This window comes from Heptranchias perlo, chromosome 11 (assembly GCF_035084215.1).
Source record: "Heptranchias perlo isolate sHepPer1 chromosome 11, sHepPer1.hap1, whole genome shotgun sequence".
Taxonomy (NCBI): Eukaryota; Metazoa; Chordata; class Chondrichthyes; order Hexanchiformes; family Hexanchidae; genus Heptranchias; species Heptranchias perlo.
This window is the reverse complement of record NC_090335.1, coordinates 30,776,501-30,794,840: the sequence shown is the minus strand read 5'-3', so window position 1 is coordinate 30,794,840 and position 18,340 is coordinate 30,776,501. Positions and strand designations below refer to the sequence as shown.

The 18,340-nt window shown below is 43.0% G+C and overlaps 1 protein-coding gene across 13 annotated transcripts in view; it reads right to left on the bottom strand.

Moving 5' to 3' along the window:
- dmd (dystrophin) overlaps nt 1-18,340 on the bottom strand; it is a 1,591,310-nt gene that overhangs the window by 1,066,292 nt on the left and 506,678 nt on the right. For all 13 annotated transcript variants that reach the window (XM_067992781.1, XM_067992785.1, XM_067992782.1 and 10 more), the window contains one exon: nt 13,972-14,090. In XM_067992781.1, the coding sequence (XP_067848882.1) occupies nt 13,972-14,090 (119 nt within the window). The remainder of the gene's footprint in view (nt 1-13,971; nt 14,091-18,340) is intronic.

Below are 18,340 nucleotides of genomic sequence, written 5' to 3'. Positions count from 1 at the left end.
CATAGACTAGAAACATTTCAGACGAGGAAGGTTGCAGGCTCAATCCCTCATCAGTGCTGAGTTAGATGATATCAGTTGGGGCAGAGAGATGGATGCTACTATTGGCCTGAGGATTCCCGGCCTCGGAAGGGGGAGAAAAATCTAGCCAGGATTCCTATTCATGATCTCTAAGATAACAAAAAGGGGAGTTATACTGATCTCGTTTGCCCAACAGATAAAGGGCTGGTTACTAAGGAAATCACCTTATTTTCAATTTCTTTGGTTAAGGCATGGGAGTCAATTTGTTTCTCCTTATACAAGTTGTATATTAATTTTTGGTATAATCATGTAATTTAGAAACATGTAAATTGTCACTTAGTAGGGGTATGAGGCAAGATTCCTAAGAAAGTGGAAAGCAAGATGTTCACATCTTTACCCATGTCAATCAATAGAAGTATTGTAAAATTACCCATCAGTCACTACTCTGCAGTTTAATGATGTAAAGCTATACACATGAACAAGATGTGATCAGTTGTGTGTAGCTTGCCATATATGGACATTTTGATAAGGAACTTGCAGCTCAGATCGGTATAAAAAGTGGCAGACTGTAATAAGGATTTGGATTCAAAGGGTTCGATCAACATGAATACTGAGTTCAAGATCCCCCAACAATCAGGAGTGGTTGTAAGTATTATATTTCAAATGTATTCCTAAGTACAATTGCATGTACTGTATGCTTAATAAAATTATGAATGCTTGATCACAACATTTCAAGAACCTTATTGATTTTTGAGTCATAGAAAGAACATCTAATCATAAAGAAAACCCATCCTGTAACACTAGGGGAATCATGTACTTTACCCATATTGTTAGTGGTGACCCTGATGCGGTAGAAGACTTCCACATGGAGGAGTGCCTCGGCAGCAGTGACCATAATGTTATTAGATTCAACTTGATTACCCAAGCTAATGTTGCTGAAAATTTAATGCTACTGCCAGATTATAAGAGGCCTAAATTTACAAAGATGGCCAACAACTTGAGTAAGGTTAACTCGGGGGTTTCTACCAGGTGGAAACAGTTGCAGCACAAATGAACAATGGAATACTTTTACAACCATTCTTATGCAGAACGTCGCCACGTGTGTCCCCAAGGTCAAAAGACGAGCACTTGGTAAAACGGAAACAAAATAGCTAACTGGTCATGTCCAAAGACAAATTAAACTAAAGTGAAAATATTTGAATAGGTATAAGGTAAATGACTCTCAAAAGAATAAGGATAAGTATCGGACACTGCATTTCATTCCCTCAGTCTATGCTGCTGAAATCCAGTCGCTTAATAGTTTTTGTTATTTTATCGGCCCCCATTTTAACCTTAAAATTAACAACTTTATGATCAATAGACCTCAAATGTTCCCATACTTCAACTTGGCTTATTACTTCCTTCCCATTCATTAGGAGCAAATGAAACATTACCTTCCCCCTTTAGGTTCCCTCATTTGTTGTTTAAGATTCTTTAAATACTTCAATAAACTCCTTACGGATACAAACTGACCATACTGTAAGTCCCAGAGCACAGATTGAAATTCCTCATGATTACAACAGAGGTCTTAGCACTAATCTTTTTTATGACCTCTCACAGCAGTATGTCCACTTCCTCTTTATTTTGTGGTGGCCTGGAACATATCCGTACCACTAACTTTGTCTCCTTTTGATCTTCCAGATCAGCCCAAAAATACACTGCGCAACTGCCAGTTCCTTTCTCTGAGCAATGTCTAAACGTTCCAATAAACAGTGTCACCATCCCCTGAAGCACACATGGCCTTGAAGATTTGTTCCTCACTCATCCTCTTTCTTTAGGGAGGTTCCAGTTTCTTCTACAATATCTATTAGCTCCCTATCTACTAGCGCTTCAAACTCACCCATTTTATTTTTTAAGCTCCTGGTATTTATGTAAATACATCTCAGATCATTCATCGTCTTTCTTGCTGTATTCACATGACTTGTTCCTATTAATTGTTCCACATTGTTATCCACTTCTCCCTGCTTCCCTAATTTAAATTCTTCCCGTGTCTCCCATCGATGCAGCCAGCCATTTCTTCTCCCAGAAGTGATCTCAGTGGGCTAAGAATTTGAACCCCTCCTTCCGATACCACACATTAACCTGCCTAATTTGTCTCTCTCTAAAAGGTCCAGTGCATAATATGGGAGTAATATTTAAATTACTACTATAGAACTGCTTTTCTTCAATCTTTTCCACAGCTCCAGAAATCCGTTTTGCACGACCTCCATTCTACACCTGTTTACATTATTGTTCCACATGTGAACCATGACCTGTGGTGTCTCCCATTCCATTCTAAGATGTCAGCCACATGTGCAGTCAAGTCACAAACCATTGCATTGAGGAAGCAACACTCCATTCAGGATTTCCGGTTTTGTTTGCAGAAGATTCTATCAATCCCTCTAACTATGGAGTCTCCTAACATAACATTACCTGTAATCTTAGTTGTTCCATACTCACCTATGCAACCACTTGTTGCCTTGTGCCATTGTATTACTCAATGTTATCATCCATTGCGGTTCCGTCCTTGTTTACCTGCAGTGCTGAAAGTCTTCTGGGCAGTTCCAGTTCCACAGGTTCCCCCTGTATCTGCCTACTCTTAACATGCCCTAGGGACTGCCAATCATTTCCTCCACTATCTCGCTCTATTTCAGTAACAACAACCTCATGGAAAGTCTCTTGCAGATACTTTTCTTCCTTGTATATAGTGCAGAGTGTAGTTAGTCCTTAAAGCCAACAATTCATTTTTGAGGGACTCAATTAGTTAGCACGTCATGCAAGTGTATTCCTCCTGGATATTTTGAGAATTCAGGATGGCCCACATCCTGCTCGTCACACACGTCAGCCATTTCCAATCAGGCGTGTAGCAAAGAGTGTTTGATCTTAAAGTTTTTTTGGGAACTTACCTTCATAGACCTCCCCAGTTCTAAGTCCCTCCACCTCCTTTAACGAAAAAAATGTCATTCTGTCATAAGTTTCCTCCTTTCTGCTTTCTTTCTTTCAATTTTTCCTATTTGGGCCTTACTTGCACATGGATAACAGTATGAATTAAGGTTTCAGTATCAAAGGGGGAGAAACAGGGATAGAGGCACATGAGGTTTTGAAGATGGAAGAAAGCAGTAGGGGAAATGAATTGGATATAGGGGAGGAAGCTGAACTTGGCGGTGAACAGTCCTCCCAGATTTTGCACCACCAGGATTAACCTAAGGTGGCTGTCAGGAGATTGATGGAAATGAAGATGGAGATGGATAGGTGTTTGTGGGACCTGAAGAGTATAGATTTAGGTTAGTCAACATTTAGCTGAAACAAGTTATGGCCCATCCAGCTTTTAATGATGAACAAGCAGTTGGAGAGTGTGGTGACACAGCCTTGAGTTAAGTGCTTAAAAGTTCCAGTGGCAGAAGCAAGGGAACAAGTCACCTCCTCTCCAATCAGCCAGGAAATGGTGCACAGCATTGAGGCCGAGGCCTAAAAGGAGAGGAAAATTAAGTTTCAATGGTGAAAAAAAAATTATGAAAAAATAATAACTTTTGTACTGAACGAAGGAATCTATCCTAAATTGGTCTCCATCTATTTTGTTTCCTGCTGCAGTATTCATTTTTGTGTGCAAATAAGCTGATTTGGCACATCCTGTAAAAACATCTTCAATTATAAAACAGACAGATAAGACTTACTGACATCAACTGCACATCGTACTACTGAAGTTGCAGTGGTTAGCACTTCTATTTTCCATCTTGGGTGAGCTGGAAAGGGTGATCAGGATCGGTTTCCTGAACCTCATTTTGTAAAACTATACAGCTTCACAGTAAACTCTTATTCACACAAAGATCACAAATTCTTAACGGATTTTACTGCAGACATTTTAGATTCTCATCAGATTACAAAAGTAGATTATCAGCATGGGATTTTATTTGTGACTGTGCAATCTCTAGATTTAAATTATTTGGTGATGTCAGTGCAGTGGAGTGCTGAAGTCTCAACAGAAAGCCAATTCCTGTTTCCAGCCACTGACATGGTCACTGACCCCATCCAGAATCTCAGGGTCAGGTCAATTTGTAGGCGAATGCCTGCACCATTTCTGCTGCGATTGGGGCATCCTGGGGCGGGGGGAGGGGAGGGTGAAGAGAGGAATGCCACCACGGTACCTATCTGCAGTGTTCGCAGGTCCATGGGGATCCCGTGGTGCCTCAAACTTGTAAAAATCTCCTGTGCTTCTTTCTTCTGCTAGTATCAGTAATATGCTCAATTGCTCTGCAATCAATTGCACTTTGAAACTGACTTTGAAATTTGCAACTCCCCCCCCACAATCAACCCACAGCCCTAGAAATGCTGGATACCAGGGACTTACAGATGTAAAGGTAACAACTGAAGGAAGTACAACAAATGATGTATTTTCTTCATTTACACTACATTATAATATATTTGCCCATAAGTGTTGGGATTTCGGAAAGCGTCAACCCCCAAATCTAAAGTACTGGAGAGTGTCTGTGTTTTTGTTGAAAATACAAGTTTTTTTTCTGTCCAGCACCCCCACTCCACGTACTACATTTACCGTTCTGTCTGTACATCTTGCATAAACTTGGTGTGTGTTTTCTTGAGTTTGGAAGGTTGCAGGGTGATCTCATCCAGGTGTTTAAAATGACAAAGGGATTCAATAGGGTAGTTTTTTTTTTATTCGTTCATGGGATGTGGATGTCGCTGGCAAGGCCAGCATTTATTGCCATCACTAATTGCCCTTGAGAAGGTGGTGGTGAGCTGCCTTCTTGAACCACTGCAGTCCGTGTGATGAAGGCTCTCCCACAGTGCTGTTAAGAAGGCAGTTCCAGGATTTTGATCCAGCGACGATGAAGGAACGACGATATATTTCCAAGTCGGGATGGTGTGTGACTTGGAGGGGAACGTGCAGGTGGTGTTGTTCCCATGTGCCTGCTGCTCTTGTCCTTGTAGGTGGTAGAGGTCGCGGGTTTGGGAGGTGCTGTCGAAGAAGCCTTGGCGAGTTGCTGCAGTGTATCCTGTGAATGGTACACACTGCAGCCACAGTGCGCCGGTGGTAAAGGGAGTGAATATTTAGGGTGGTCGATGGGGTGCCAATCAAGTAGGCTGCTTTGTCCTGGATGGTGTTGAGCTTCCTGAATGTTGTTGGAGCTGCACTCATCCAGGCAAGTGGAGAGTATTCCATCACACTCCTGACTTGTGCCTTGTAGATGGTGGAAAGGCTTTGGGGAGTCAGGAGGTGAGTCACTCACCACAGAATACCCAGCCTCTGACCTGCTCTTGTAGCCACGGTATTTATATGGCTGGTCCAGTTAAGTTTCTGGTCAATGGTGACCCCCAGGATGTTGATGGTGGGGGATTTGGCGATGGTAATGCCGTTGAATGTCAAGAGGAGGCGGTTAGACTCTCTCTTGTTGGAGATGGTCATTGCCTGCCACTTGTCTGGTGCGAATGTTACTTGCCACTTATCAGCCCAAGCCTGGATGTTGTCCAGGTCTTGCTGCATGCGGGTACGGACTGCTTCATTGTCTGAGGGATTGCAAATGGAACTGAACACTGTGCAATCATCAGCGAACATCCCCATTCCTGACCTTATGATGGAGGGAAGGTCATTGATGAAGCAGCTGAAGATGGTTGGGCCTAGGACACTGCCCTGAGAAATTCCTGCAGCAATGTCCTGAGGCTGAGATGATTGGCATCCAACAATCACTACCATCTTCGCTTCTGCTAGGTATGACTCCAGCCACTGGAGAGTTTTCCACGATTCCCAATGACTTCAATTTTACTAGTCTTCAGCACTACAGCCGGGATGTTGTAGGGGCCCACAGCCTTTGCTGTATCCAGTGTACTCAGCCGTTTCTTGATATCATGTGGAGTGAATCGAATTGGCTGAAGACTGGCTTCTATGATGGTGGGGACATCGGGAGGAGGCCGAGATGGATCATCACTCAGCACTTCTGGCTGAAGATTGTTGCAAGTATGAAAAGAAACTCGCAAGGGATATCAAAACCAATACGAAGAACTTTTATCGTTACATTAGGAAAAAATAGGGTGGTCAGGAGCAGTGTTGGCCCCTTAAAAACTGAAAGTGGGGATATTGTCATTGACAATGGGGAAATGGCGGACATATTGAACAATTACTTTGCGTCAGTATTTACAGTAGAAAAAGAGGATAGCATGCCAGAAATCCCAAGAAAACGAATATTGAATCGGGGACCGGGACTCGATAAAATTAACATAAGTAAAGCAACAGTAATGAAGAAAATAATAGCACTAAAGAGCGACAAATCCCCAGGACCAGATGGTTTCCATCCCAGGGTTTTAAAGGAAGTAGGTGAGCAGATTGCAGATGCCCTAACTATAATCTTTCAAAGTTCTCTAGATTTAGGAACTGTCCCTCTAGATTGGAAAATTGCACATGTCACTCCGCTTTTTAAGAAAGGAAAGAGAGGGAAACCGGGGAATTATAGACCAGTTAGCCTAACAACTGTTGTGGGGAAAATGCTGGAGTCTATAATTAAGGATAGGGTGACTGAACACCTCGAGAAGTTAATCAGAGAGAGCCAGCATTGATTTGTGAAAGGAAGGTCGTGCCTGACAAACCTGATTGAATTTTTTGAGAGGTGACTAAAGTAGTGGACAGGGGAATGTCAATGGATGTTATTTATATGGACTTCCAGAAGGCATTTGATAAGGTCCCACATAAGAGACTGTTAGCTAAGATAGAACCCCATGGAATGGAGGGAAAAGTACGGACTTGGTGAGGAAGTTGGCTGAGCGAAAGGCGACAGAGAGTAGGGATAATGGGTAGGTACTCACATTGGCAGGATGTGACTAGTGGAGTCCCGCAGGGATCTGTCTTGGGGCCTCAATTATTCACAATATTTATTAATGACTTAGATGAAGGCATAGAAAGTCTCATATCTAAGTTGGCCGAAGACAAAAGATTGGTGGCATTGCAAGCAGTGTAGATGGAAATATAAAATTACAAAGCGATATTGATAGATTAGGTGAATGGGCAAAACTGTGGCAAATGGAATTCAATGTAGACAAATGTGAGGTCATCCACTTTGGATCAAAAAAAGGATAGAACAGGATACTTTCTAAATGGTAAAAAGTTAAAATCAGTGGATGTCCAAAGGGACTTAGGGGTTCAGGTACAGAGATCATTGAAGTGTCATGAACAGGTGCAGAAAATAATCAATAAGACTAATGGAATGCTGGCCTTTATATCTAGAGGACTGGAGTACAAGGGGGCAGAATTTATGCTGCAGCTATACAAAACCCTGGTTAGACCACACCTGGAGTACTGTGAGCAGTTCTGGGCACCGCACCTTCGGAAGGACATATTGGCCTTGGAGGGAGTGCAGCGTAGGTTTACTAGAATGATACCCGGACTTCAAGGGTTAAGTTACGAGGAGAGATTACACAAATTGGGGTTGTATTCTCTGGAGTTTCGAAGGTTAAGGGGTGATCTGATCGAAGTTTATAAAATATTACGGGGAACAGATAGGGTGGATAGAGAGAAACTATTTTCGCTGGTTGCAGATTTTAAGAGTAGGGGGCACAGTCTAAAAATATAGATAGATGAGGGCTGTGCAGTCGACGTGGTCTACATGGACTTCAGCAAAGCCTTTGACAAGGTATCGCATGGTAGGTTGTTACATAAGGTTAAATCTCACGGGATCCAAGGTGAGGTAGCCAATTGGATACAAAATTGGCTTGACGATTAAGACAGAGGGTGGTTGTATAGGGTTGTGTTTCAAACTGGAGGCCTGTGACCAGCGGTGTGCCTCAGGGATCGGTGCTGGGTCCGCTGTTATTTGTTATTTATATTAATGATTTGGATGAGAATTTAGGAGGCATGGTTAGTAAGTTTGCAGATGACACCAAGATTGGTGGCATTGTGGACAGTGAAGAAGGTTATCTCGGATTGCAACGGGATCTTGATAAATTGGGCCAGTGGGCCGACGAATGGCAGATGGAGTTTAATTTAGATAAATGTGAGGTGATGCATTTTGGTAGATCGAATCGGGCCAGGACCTACTCCGTTAATGGTAGGGCGTTGGGGAGAGTTATAGAACAAAGAGTTCTAGGAGTACAGGTTCATAGCTCCTTGAAAGTGGAGTCACAGGTGGATAGGGTGGTGAAGAAGGCATTCGGCATGCTTGATTTCATTGGTCAGAACATTGAATACAGGAGTTGGGATGTCTTGTTGAAGTTGTACAAGACATTAGTAAGGCCACACTTGGAATACTGTGTACCGTTCCTGTCACCCTATTATAGAAAGCATATTATTAAACTACAAAGAGTGCAGAAAAGATTTACTAGGATGCTGCCGGGACTTGATGGTTTGACTTATAGGGAGAGGTTAGAGAGACTGGGACTTTTTTCCCTGGAGAGTAGGAGGTTAAGGGGTGATCTTATAGAAGTCTATAAAATAATGAGGGGCATAGATAAGGTAGATAGTCAAAATCTTTTCCCAAAGGTAGGGGGGTCTATAACGAGGGGACATAGATTTATGGTGAGAGGGGAGAGATACAAAAGGGTCCAGAGGGGCAATTTTTTCACTCAAAGGGTGGTGTGTGTCTGGAACGAGCTGCCAGAGGCAGTAGTGGAGGCGGGTACAATTATGTCTTTTAAAAAGCATTTGGACAGTTACATGGGTAAGATGGGTATAGAGGGATATGAGCCAAGTGCAGGCAATTGGGACTAGCTTAGTGGTATAAACTGGGAGACATGGACATGTTGGGCCGAAGGGCCTGTTTCCATGTTGTAACTTCTATGATTCTATTCGAGCCAGACCTTTCAGGAGTGAGATTAGAAAACATTTCTACACACAAAGGGTGGTGGAAGTTTGGAACTCTATTCCGCAAATGGCAACTGATGCTAGCTCAATTGCTAAATTTAAATCTAAGATAGATAGCTTTTTGGCAACCAAAGGTATTAAGGGATATGGGCCAAAGGCAGGTGTGTGGAGTTAGATCACAAATCAGCCATGATCTTATCAAATGGCGGAGCAGGCACGAGGGGCTGAATGGTCTACTCCTGTTCCTATGTTCCTATGTTCAAATGCTTCAGCCTTGTCTTTTGCACTCACGTGCTGGACTCCGCCATCATTGAGGATGGGGATGTTTACAGAGCCTTCTCCTCCCATTGGCTGTTTAATTGTCCACCACCATTCACGACTGGATGTGGCAGAACTGCAGAGCTTTGATCTGATCCATTCGTAGTGGAATCGCTTAGCTCTGCCTATAGCATGTTGCTTCCGCTGTTTAGCATGCATGTAGTCCTGAGTTGTAGCTTCACCAGGTTGGCACCTCATTTTTAGGTACGCCTGGTGCTGCTCCTGGCATGCTCTTCTACACTCCTCATTGAACCAGGGTTGATCCCCTGGCTTGTTGGTAATGGTAAAGTGAGGAATATGCCGGGCCATGAGGTTACAGATTGTGCTGGAATATAATTCCACTGCTGCTGATGGCCCACAGCGCCTAATGGATGCCCAGTTTTGAGCTGCTAGATCTGTTCTGAATCTATCCCATTTAGCACGGTGGTAGTGCCACACAACACGTTGGATGGTGTCCTCAGTGCGAAGACGGGACTTTGTCTCCACGAGGACTGTGCAATGGTCACTCCTACCAATACCGTCATGAACAGATGCATTTGCGACAGGTAGACTGGTGAGGACGAGGTCAAATAAGTTTTTCCCTCGTGTTGTTTCGCTTATCACCTGCCACAGTCTGGCAGCTATGTCCTTCAGGACTCAGCCAGCTCGGTCAGTAGTGGTGCTACTGAGCCAATCTTGGTGATGGACATTGAAGTCCCCCACCCAGAGTACATTCTGTGCCCTTGCTACCGTCAGTGCTTCCTCTAAGTGGTGTTCAACATGGAGGAGGACTGATTCATCAGCTGAGGGAGGGCGGTCGGTGGTAATCAGCAGGAGGTTTCCTTGCCCATGTTTGACCTGATGCCATGAGATTTCATGGGGTCCGGAGTCAATGTTAAGGACACCCAGGGCCACTCCCTCCTCACTGTCTATCACTGTACCGCCACCTCTGGTCGGTCTGTCCTGCCGGTGGGACAGGACATACCCAGGGATGGTGATGGAAGAGTCTGGGACGTTGGCTGAAAGGTATGATTCTGTGAGTATGGCTATACAAAGAAACGATTTCCTCTGGTGAGGAAATCCAGAACAAGGGGGTATAATCTTGAACTTAGAACTAGGCTAGTTAGGAATAGAATCAGGAAGCATTTATTCACACAAAAGATAGTGGTTATCTGGCACTCTCTCCCATAAAAGGCTATGATTGCTGGGTGAATTGAAATTTTTAAGGTTGTGATTGATCAGATTTTTGTTAGGCAAGGGTATCAAGGGATGTGAAACAAAGGCAGTTGAATGGAGTTAAGGTACAGTTCAGCGATGAACTGGTTTGAGGGACTGTATGGTCTACTCCTTTTCTATGTTCCTATTAGACATGGGCTTATTTTTGCTCCCTCTCTCTTCTGTTCTCCGATGGATTGGCTCCTGAAATGTCGAGAAAAGCTCATTCATTTTCTCCAATCTAGCATATGCAGAATTTAGTCTTCTACTCACGAACATGGGCAAGCCCCACCCTGAGGGCCAAATTCAGCCAACTTCCCAACTTTAAAATGCCCAAAGAAGTAGCTCCTGATTTCAATAACGATTGCAACCCCTCTCCAAAAAAAAGCACAGCTGGCAGAAACAGCTGATCTGACACCAGGAAATGAAGTGGGGACAGTGCTGCTGGCTCTCTCGGCAGGTCAATGGACTGAAATACAGCTCCTGCACCAAGTGGTGCTGCTTTCCCCCTCCAGTCAGGACCAACAGTATTGTAGATTCCTGACAGAGGTTCAAACCGCAGAAGGAGAGGAGGGCTGCTCGAAGCAGGTGGAGTGTGCCAACTCACAGCACTGCCAGTAATTTCTGTTCCTGTAAGCAGATTAACTGTCTCTGCTGACGTTTCTTTCTGCATACGAGCGCTCTTCATTCATAGCAGTGACTTGAGTCATTCTGAGCAAAGAGGGTGGTCTTGGCCTTGCCCATCCAGGCGCAACCCTCATCAAAACTTATTAATTATCACTAAAGGCTGGCGAACCAGAGCATGCCAACAGTGTTGCTCACCCGGCAGACTGCACCCCCTCACCAACCTGAAGACTCTCAGATCCACGCATTCCCCCACTACAATGTACGGGAACGTTACCAGAATCACCCCCCATCAAATCTTGGGCACACTAGCCACCAAAGCTTGCCAGCTCACGAGAGAGAGAGAAACACAAGAATAAGAAAAGTGGCAGGTGACGAGAAAAGAAAAAGTGAAGAGAAGCAAGAGACAAAAATGAAGGAGACAGAAGTACAGGCGGAGAGAGGCAGATCGAGAGAGAAAACTTGGAGGAGAGAGAGAGGCGAAGGAGGGGAGCGAGAGATGAAAGGAGAAGGAGAGGGAAGTGAAGGAAGTCTCAGAGGTGAATGAAGAAAGAAAGAACAAAAGTCTTGCATTTATATAGCGCCTTTCACAACCTCAGGATGTCCCACTTTACAATCAATTAAGTACTTTTATAATGTCGGAAATGCAGCAGCAGCCAAATTGCACACAGCAAGCTCCCACAAACAGCTGTGAGATAATGACCAGATAATCTGTTGTTTTTTAAGTGCTGTTCGTTGAGGGATAAATGTTTGCCAGGAGACTGGGGAGAACTCCCCTGTTCTTCTTTGAAATAGTGCCATTGCATCTGTTACATCCACCTGAAAGGGTAGACGGGGCCTCGGTTTAATATCTCATCTGAAAGACGGCACCTTCAACACCCTCAGTACTGCATTGGAGTATCAGCTTGGATTTTGTGCTCAAGGCTCTGGAGTGGGACTTGAACCCACAACCTTCTGATTCAGAGGCAAGAGTGCTACCAACTGAGCCACACCAGACACCTCAAACAGAAGACAGAGAAGCAAAGGAAAAAAAGAGACATGCACATGAAGGAGAGAAAGAAAAAGACAGACATATACACAAATGTTGGAAGAGAAACAACAAAGGACCCGAGAAAAGATAAAGTCAAGGAGGATGGAGATAAAAACGAAGGAGGTGCGAACGCCTTAATCTGCTGACTCCAAGAAGTTCAAAATAGATCAGGTGGTAGACATCGTGCTTAATCACAGACACTTTTATACTGGTGTTCATTTAGTCTGATTGGCATGGTCTAATTGTATAGTAGAGATTGGCATGGTCTAATTGGCTCCTGGCATTTACAGACTTAAATCAAACCCCATTATCCTGCTGGCTGCATTGCAGACCCATAATAAACTGGGTTTACGAGTTTGGTGTCAGGACAAGAGAACTGGATTTAGCAGTGTGAATATTAAGTGCCAGCTCATGGATCCTGGTCTCTTGAATACGACCTAAACAAGCATCAGTATAAAAGTGGCTATGATTCTGCTGGACTCAGAAGTGATTTAATCAGACACAGCTTACTTATCAGTTGTGACACACAGATCCAATGCACTGCTCCTCAATCTAATCACAGAGCTCCATACAAATACAATCACTAAGCTAGGGTCAATGGATGCAATTCACTTGTTATCAACTGTATGTCTGGTTTTAAACAAGGATGTGGCCATGCATCCTCTCTCTCTGCTGTTGTTGATGGACTGCCTATTGTAGTGTATTGAGCATATCATTAGTGACAAGACAGGCATATCCACTTTTCTCAATCTGACATACTTTGACAATTCGGTTCTATTCACTAACAGTGCTTCAATCATCTTCCCACACATCAAGCCCTTAACAAGATGGGACAAAAGCTGGGTCTACAGATCTCCTGGCTCAGGATGGAAGCGCAAAATGAGATTCCAGGACCATGAGTACAAGCCACTGGCATCTATAGAGAAGGTGTTCTGGCTATAATTGTGTCAAACTGCTCAGTTGTACTTGTTCTCCAGGCAGATGCTCTCCCATTGGAATCACAGCTGTTGCTCTGACGTCACTGGTCAGAATGAAGAGTTCTTACATCCACTCTCAGTTCAAACTTCATCTCTAACAACTGCCTGCTCTCCATCCTATTTTATGGCCCCTAGAACAGGACTATTCCAAGAAAAACACAAAAACTCTCCAAACTTTCTACATGCTACAATGTCACTTCCTGGGTATTTGTTGGTTTGACTTTGTCCGGATAGTAAGGCGTCACCTCGAAAAATGAGTTAACTCATGATGATTCAAGTCATTCATTTTGTCTTGTTTGGCCATGTTACATGTCTCTTCAGCAGTCAACTTCTCCCATAAGGTCCTGTCTCAGTGTGCTGTCAAGACGCAGAGATCATCTAGACATCTAATGTAACAAGAAGCCAACCTTACTACACAGGATAAATGAAGTGAAAGGAGATACTAACCTGCCAGAATAGATATCCTGTACAGTCACTGTGCAGGACGTATGAAGATGCTGGAGATCGCAACAGACTATAACCATCTATGTGACTTTGTAAAAAAGTTAATTCTCTTGCAGGCACTGCTCAGTATCAGGAGTGAAAACTCTCTGATTTTTATTTTCCTTTTCCCAGGCTGGGGATACTGAGGCCAATTGTGGTTCTCTCACCTCTGTCCTGACTAAGGTTACTTAATTCAGCTCTGACCAGGAATTGAACACAGCAAATTTCCTGGTCTGTATGGCTCAGTGTCACACTACACAGTGCATTTATTCACTTAACTCTGCAGGAAGGCAGTCAAAATACAAGTTGCTTTTTTTAAATTATGTATTTTCTCAATAAATATGAATGCAGTGGAATGAACAAAACAGGTTAAAATCTTTATATTTCAGATTTTATGTTACTAGTGTACTGCAGCCCTTTTGGAAATCAATAGCGTAATATTTCGTCTTATTTTTATTGAACTCATATTTGATTCTGTTTCTGAAAGATTTCTAAACTCTACCAACCTTCAGGATCCAGCAGTTTCTCAATGCCCAAGTACTGTTTGGCCACATTAAAGGCATGATCCAGTCTCTCATTTGCTGACTGTAGTTTTGCCACATTCTTCCAATCAAAGAGGTCAGGCCTGCAAGTACAATGAAGCAATTTATAAAGTCAATCGTAGTTCTCTTTGGACTCAAATCAATTCCATTTTAAATTACTACCTAATAATAGAAGTCAAAGGGACTATTCCTTTAGAGGATACATGTATATCGCAACTTTCTGAATTCCAAGTCCCTCATTTTAAAAGATTGCAGTAAATCTGCGCTATGAAGTTTGAAGTGGATCAGTATTTTGTAAAGGTGCAACAGGTCAATATCATGGGGGAGGGGGGAGATGATTCATTTTTAAATAACTTATTTATTATTTTTGTTTAAAAGATATTTTTATTCTCCTCTGTATGGACTATTCTGCAGCCAACAGGATAAGCAGGAAACCTGCTCCTAACTCTTCAACAATGTAAGGAGTCGCACAACACCAGGTTATAGTCCAACAGCTTTATTTGAAATCACAAGCTTTCAGAGCTTAGCTCCTTCGTCAGGTGAAGTGAAGAGATGCATATAGGCACAGCATATATAGTCAGAGAACAATGCCTGGTGATTACAGATAATCTTTCTAACTGCCCTTTATCACACCTCGGCAGAGAGATAATCACAGCAATCAAAGGAGTGAATGGTGTTCAGACAGGTTAGTCAGGGAAACATTACATCCAAGAATAATGCACATTTTGTTTTCTTGCTAATTTTCTCCTTTCCCTGCAGAAGGCATCGACTCCTTGATGGGGTACGATTTTAAGGGTGCCAGTTGCCACACAGTACCTCACCTAAGTGGGCATTCCCATATTTGAGCCTTGACATTGAGCATCAACTGGCTAGCCAACTGCAGGGGCAGCACAGCCAAGCCTATTCCTGATCTCACCCAATACTCACACACTGTACCAGAGGTTACTGAATAGCAAACAGAAGGAGGAACTCTGGCTGATTTCCCCCAACTAACTAGGGGCACTAAGGTCCATGGTAACATTCCTGTTGCTTCTCTAGTCTAAATCAGTTCGCTCAGCAAAGACACCAGATTGAATCTGGGACCTTCCTGGCCTGAATGGCTCAAGTGCTCAATAGAAAACTTGCTGAGCCATCAGGTGAGCTAACTTACACAGATGTTCTCAAGAATCTCAGTAAGAAATTACATCTAAAATGTGGCTACAACTGGAAGAGTTGATGTTAAATGTCACAAACTGGGAAATTTGTGCTGGTTTATTTTTAGTGTGAAAGAAAACCATCAGCGGCATTCAGCAGACTGGGTGCCCATACTTCAAAAGGGCCTGAATGGTCCTTCCTGAATTAGTGGAATTAGTTAACTCTATTTGAAAGGTAAATCCCCTGTCACAGTAGTGGTGACAGCAGTGTCCTGTCACAGATAACAATTTGTTTATAAGAAGCTTTGTTAAGGGTCGATGTCTGACAACAGTGTTTTTTGTAACTGACGTGTGCTGTTGGCCTCTCAAAACCGAAGCCCACTGCTCTATTTCCTGGGATCATATGGCCACATCAACGTATCAGTCAAGTACCCTGTCAATTGTGCATGTTTGTAAATCCTAATCTGCAATTAGATTACTCTGGCATCAAAGATCATCACATGGTTAAAGGTCGCACGCTCTCATTCTGGCATTTGGTCAATATATGTTTCCAACTGCTTATGCATTATAACAAGAGAATGTGTCATTTCAAGACTTTTCTAGAGGGAGCTGTGGGAACAAGGAATTTATTTTAAACAGTAATCCCAGTTGTACATTATCATTTGTGCCACACATTATTGTGTCCATATCCTAGCTACTGTAAATCATCTAACTGTAAATAAATTCAAACAGCAGTTTCAGCCTGTATGCGTGGGCATAACTTTTGGTATTTTCCTCCTTCCACATTGATAAGAATCCATATGTGAAATCTGGGCTATGTTAATTCAGTATTGCAGTGAGTGAAAGATATCGGTTTCAGATTGTATGAGCTGATTATGGAAATGGTCATCAGCAGCTTGCAGGAGAAAATGTTGAAAAAACTGTAACACTGAAAACTGTTCAAGAAAAAATGCAAATCTACAGGAATAGCAGCTCTGTCCAACAGGTTGGTGGCACAACTAGCTGAAGCACCAATTCAAATGCAATGTTAAGTGACAAAATTTGGACAACAATTCAAGTAGCCACCCTAAATCATATGAAAGGTCCACATAATCCTGCAGCCATCAGTCAGCTGAAAAAATGACAAAACCAGATTTTTAAAAAAAATAGTTTTGTTCAACTAGTTCAAACTTTTATTTCCTTAAAAGGCTCAGCTGTCTAAAGCAGTGAGTAGTTGAGCCATACAGACTAGGAAGGCTGCAAGTTCGATTCCTGGTCTCTGCTAAGTTAGTTGATCTCAGCCAGGGCAGCAGCCCATATGTGCGTGTGATGTACGTGTGTGTGTGTGTGTGTGTGTGTGTGTGTGTATAACATGCGAACACTCAGTGTCAAAGGAGAAACTTGAATAATGGCCACATGGTTGAAATACAGGAGGTTACGCACCCATCACCTGTGGAACAGCAACCCCGTCAAGGAACCAGAACTTTCAGGAAAGGAGGGTAGGGCAGAAAATGGTGAGAAGAGAGAAAAAAACAGTGGAATACAATGGAACTTATAAGCAAATTAATGAAGATATTTTTCTCTGGTTGCTCATATGAACAAAAAAGTGGGTGCAACTGTATAACGAGGTAGCTTACTTTAAACTCTCAATGACTTTTTCACTTGTTTTACTGACCAGAGGAAAACATGCCAGCTGAGACTCCAGTTGATACTGATATAAGAAAGGTAATTGATAAGATTTAGTGCTGTGAAATTTATAACAAGAAATGGGCATCAGTCAAGGACCACGTCGTGTTACAAATCCAGTGCACTTCACCCGTACACAGAGAGGAGGCAACCACAACATCCTGAACTGGTTCGTCACGCAAACTGTTTTATGACCCTTCTCCCCTTTTCTTTTGCAGTTTCTTTCCTTCCTCAAACTTCTAATTCCAATCTCAAAGGCTTCAATGTCAAGTCACCACATTGCCATCCCTTGTTGCTGAGAGTACATGGGATAAATCCTTAATCTTGCCATCATTACTGGATGTGACATATGGATAGAATACTGGTGCAAGGGCTTCACACCACCAAATGATAGATGAAACTGAGTCAATATCAATCCACTCGGGTCCAAACAGGAAGTTACCTATTCATAGCCTTACTTTCTTTAAAGTGTCAGAGGCAATGATTGATCTGCCAGTAGTAAGTGTATTGTTTCATTTTCTGGAACCGTAATTCATTGTAAAAATTCACCTATAGGATATCCCAGTCCAGGATAATTAGTTAGCTTCTGAAAAGCAGTCGACAATTGGGGATATTAAGTACAAGTGATTTCTTGGCAAGGTAGTAGATGACGCACCACAAAATAGAGAGAACTGATATACATGGAGTCACCAACAACAATGGTAAACAGTCACCAAGACTGACTACTTCCACCTCTGTAATATCGACCATATCCGTCCCTGCCTCAGCTCATCTGCTGCCAAAACCCTTATCCATGCCTTTGTTACCTCTAAACGTGACTATGCCAAAGCTCTGCTCTCCTGGCTGACCTTCCGCCCTCCGTAAACTTGTGCTCATCCAAAACTCTAACTGGCATCAATTCCTGTTCGTCCATCACCCCTTTGCTCACTGACCTACATTGGATCCAGTCAGGCAATGTCTTGATTTTAAAATTCTCATCCTTATGTTCAAATCCCTACATGGCCTCCCTATCTCTGTAACCACCTCCAGCCCTACAACCCCCTGAGATCTCTGCGCTCGTCCAATTCTGGCCTCCTGCGCATCCCCGATTTTCGTCTCTCCACAATTGGCAGTCGGCCTTCAGCTGCCTAGGCCCTTAGCTCTGGAATTCCCTCCCTAAACCTTTCCACCTCTCTACTTCTCTCCCCTCCTTTAAGTCACTCCTTAAATCCTACCTCTTTGATCAAGCTTTTGTTCACGTCCTAATGTCTCTATGTGGCTCGGTGTCAAATTTTGCCTGGTAACGCTCCTGTGAAGCGCCTTGGGATGTTTTTACTATGTTAAAGGCGCTATATAAATGCAAGTTGTTTTTGTTTGAAGAATTAAACAGTGTATTTGAATTAGACTCTGTTAAATATGGTGTTCTCTGAAGTTCTAGCAAAGAGAGCAGTCTCTGTAGAATTCACAAAGAACTAAAACCTGTGGCAGAGATAGCAGGCTGGCTGTGCCTGGAATTATCTGCTAATTATCAATGAAGGCCTCATGGGTTGATTCTA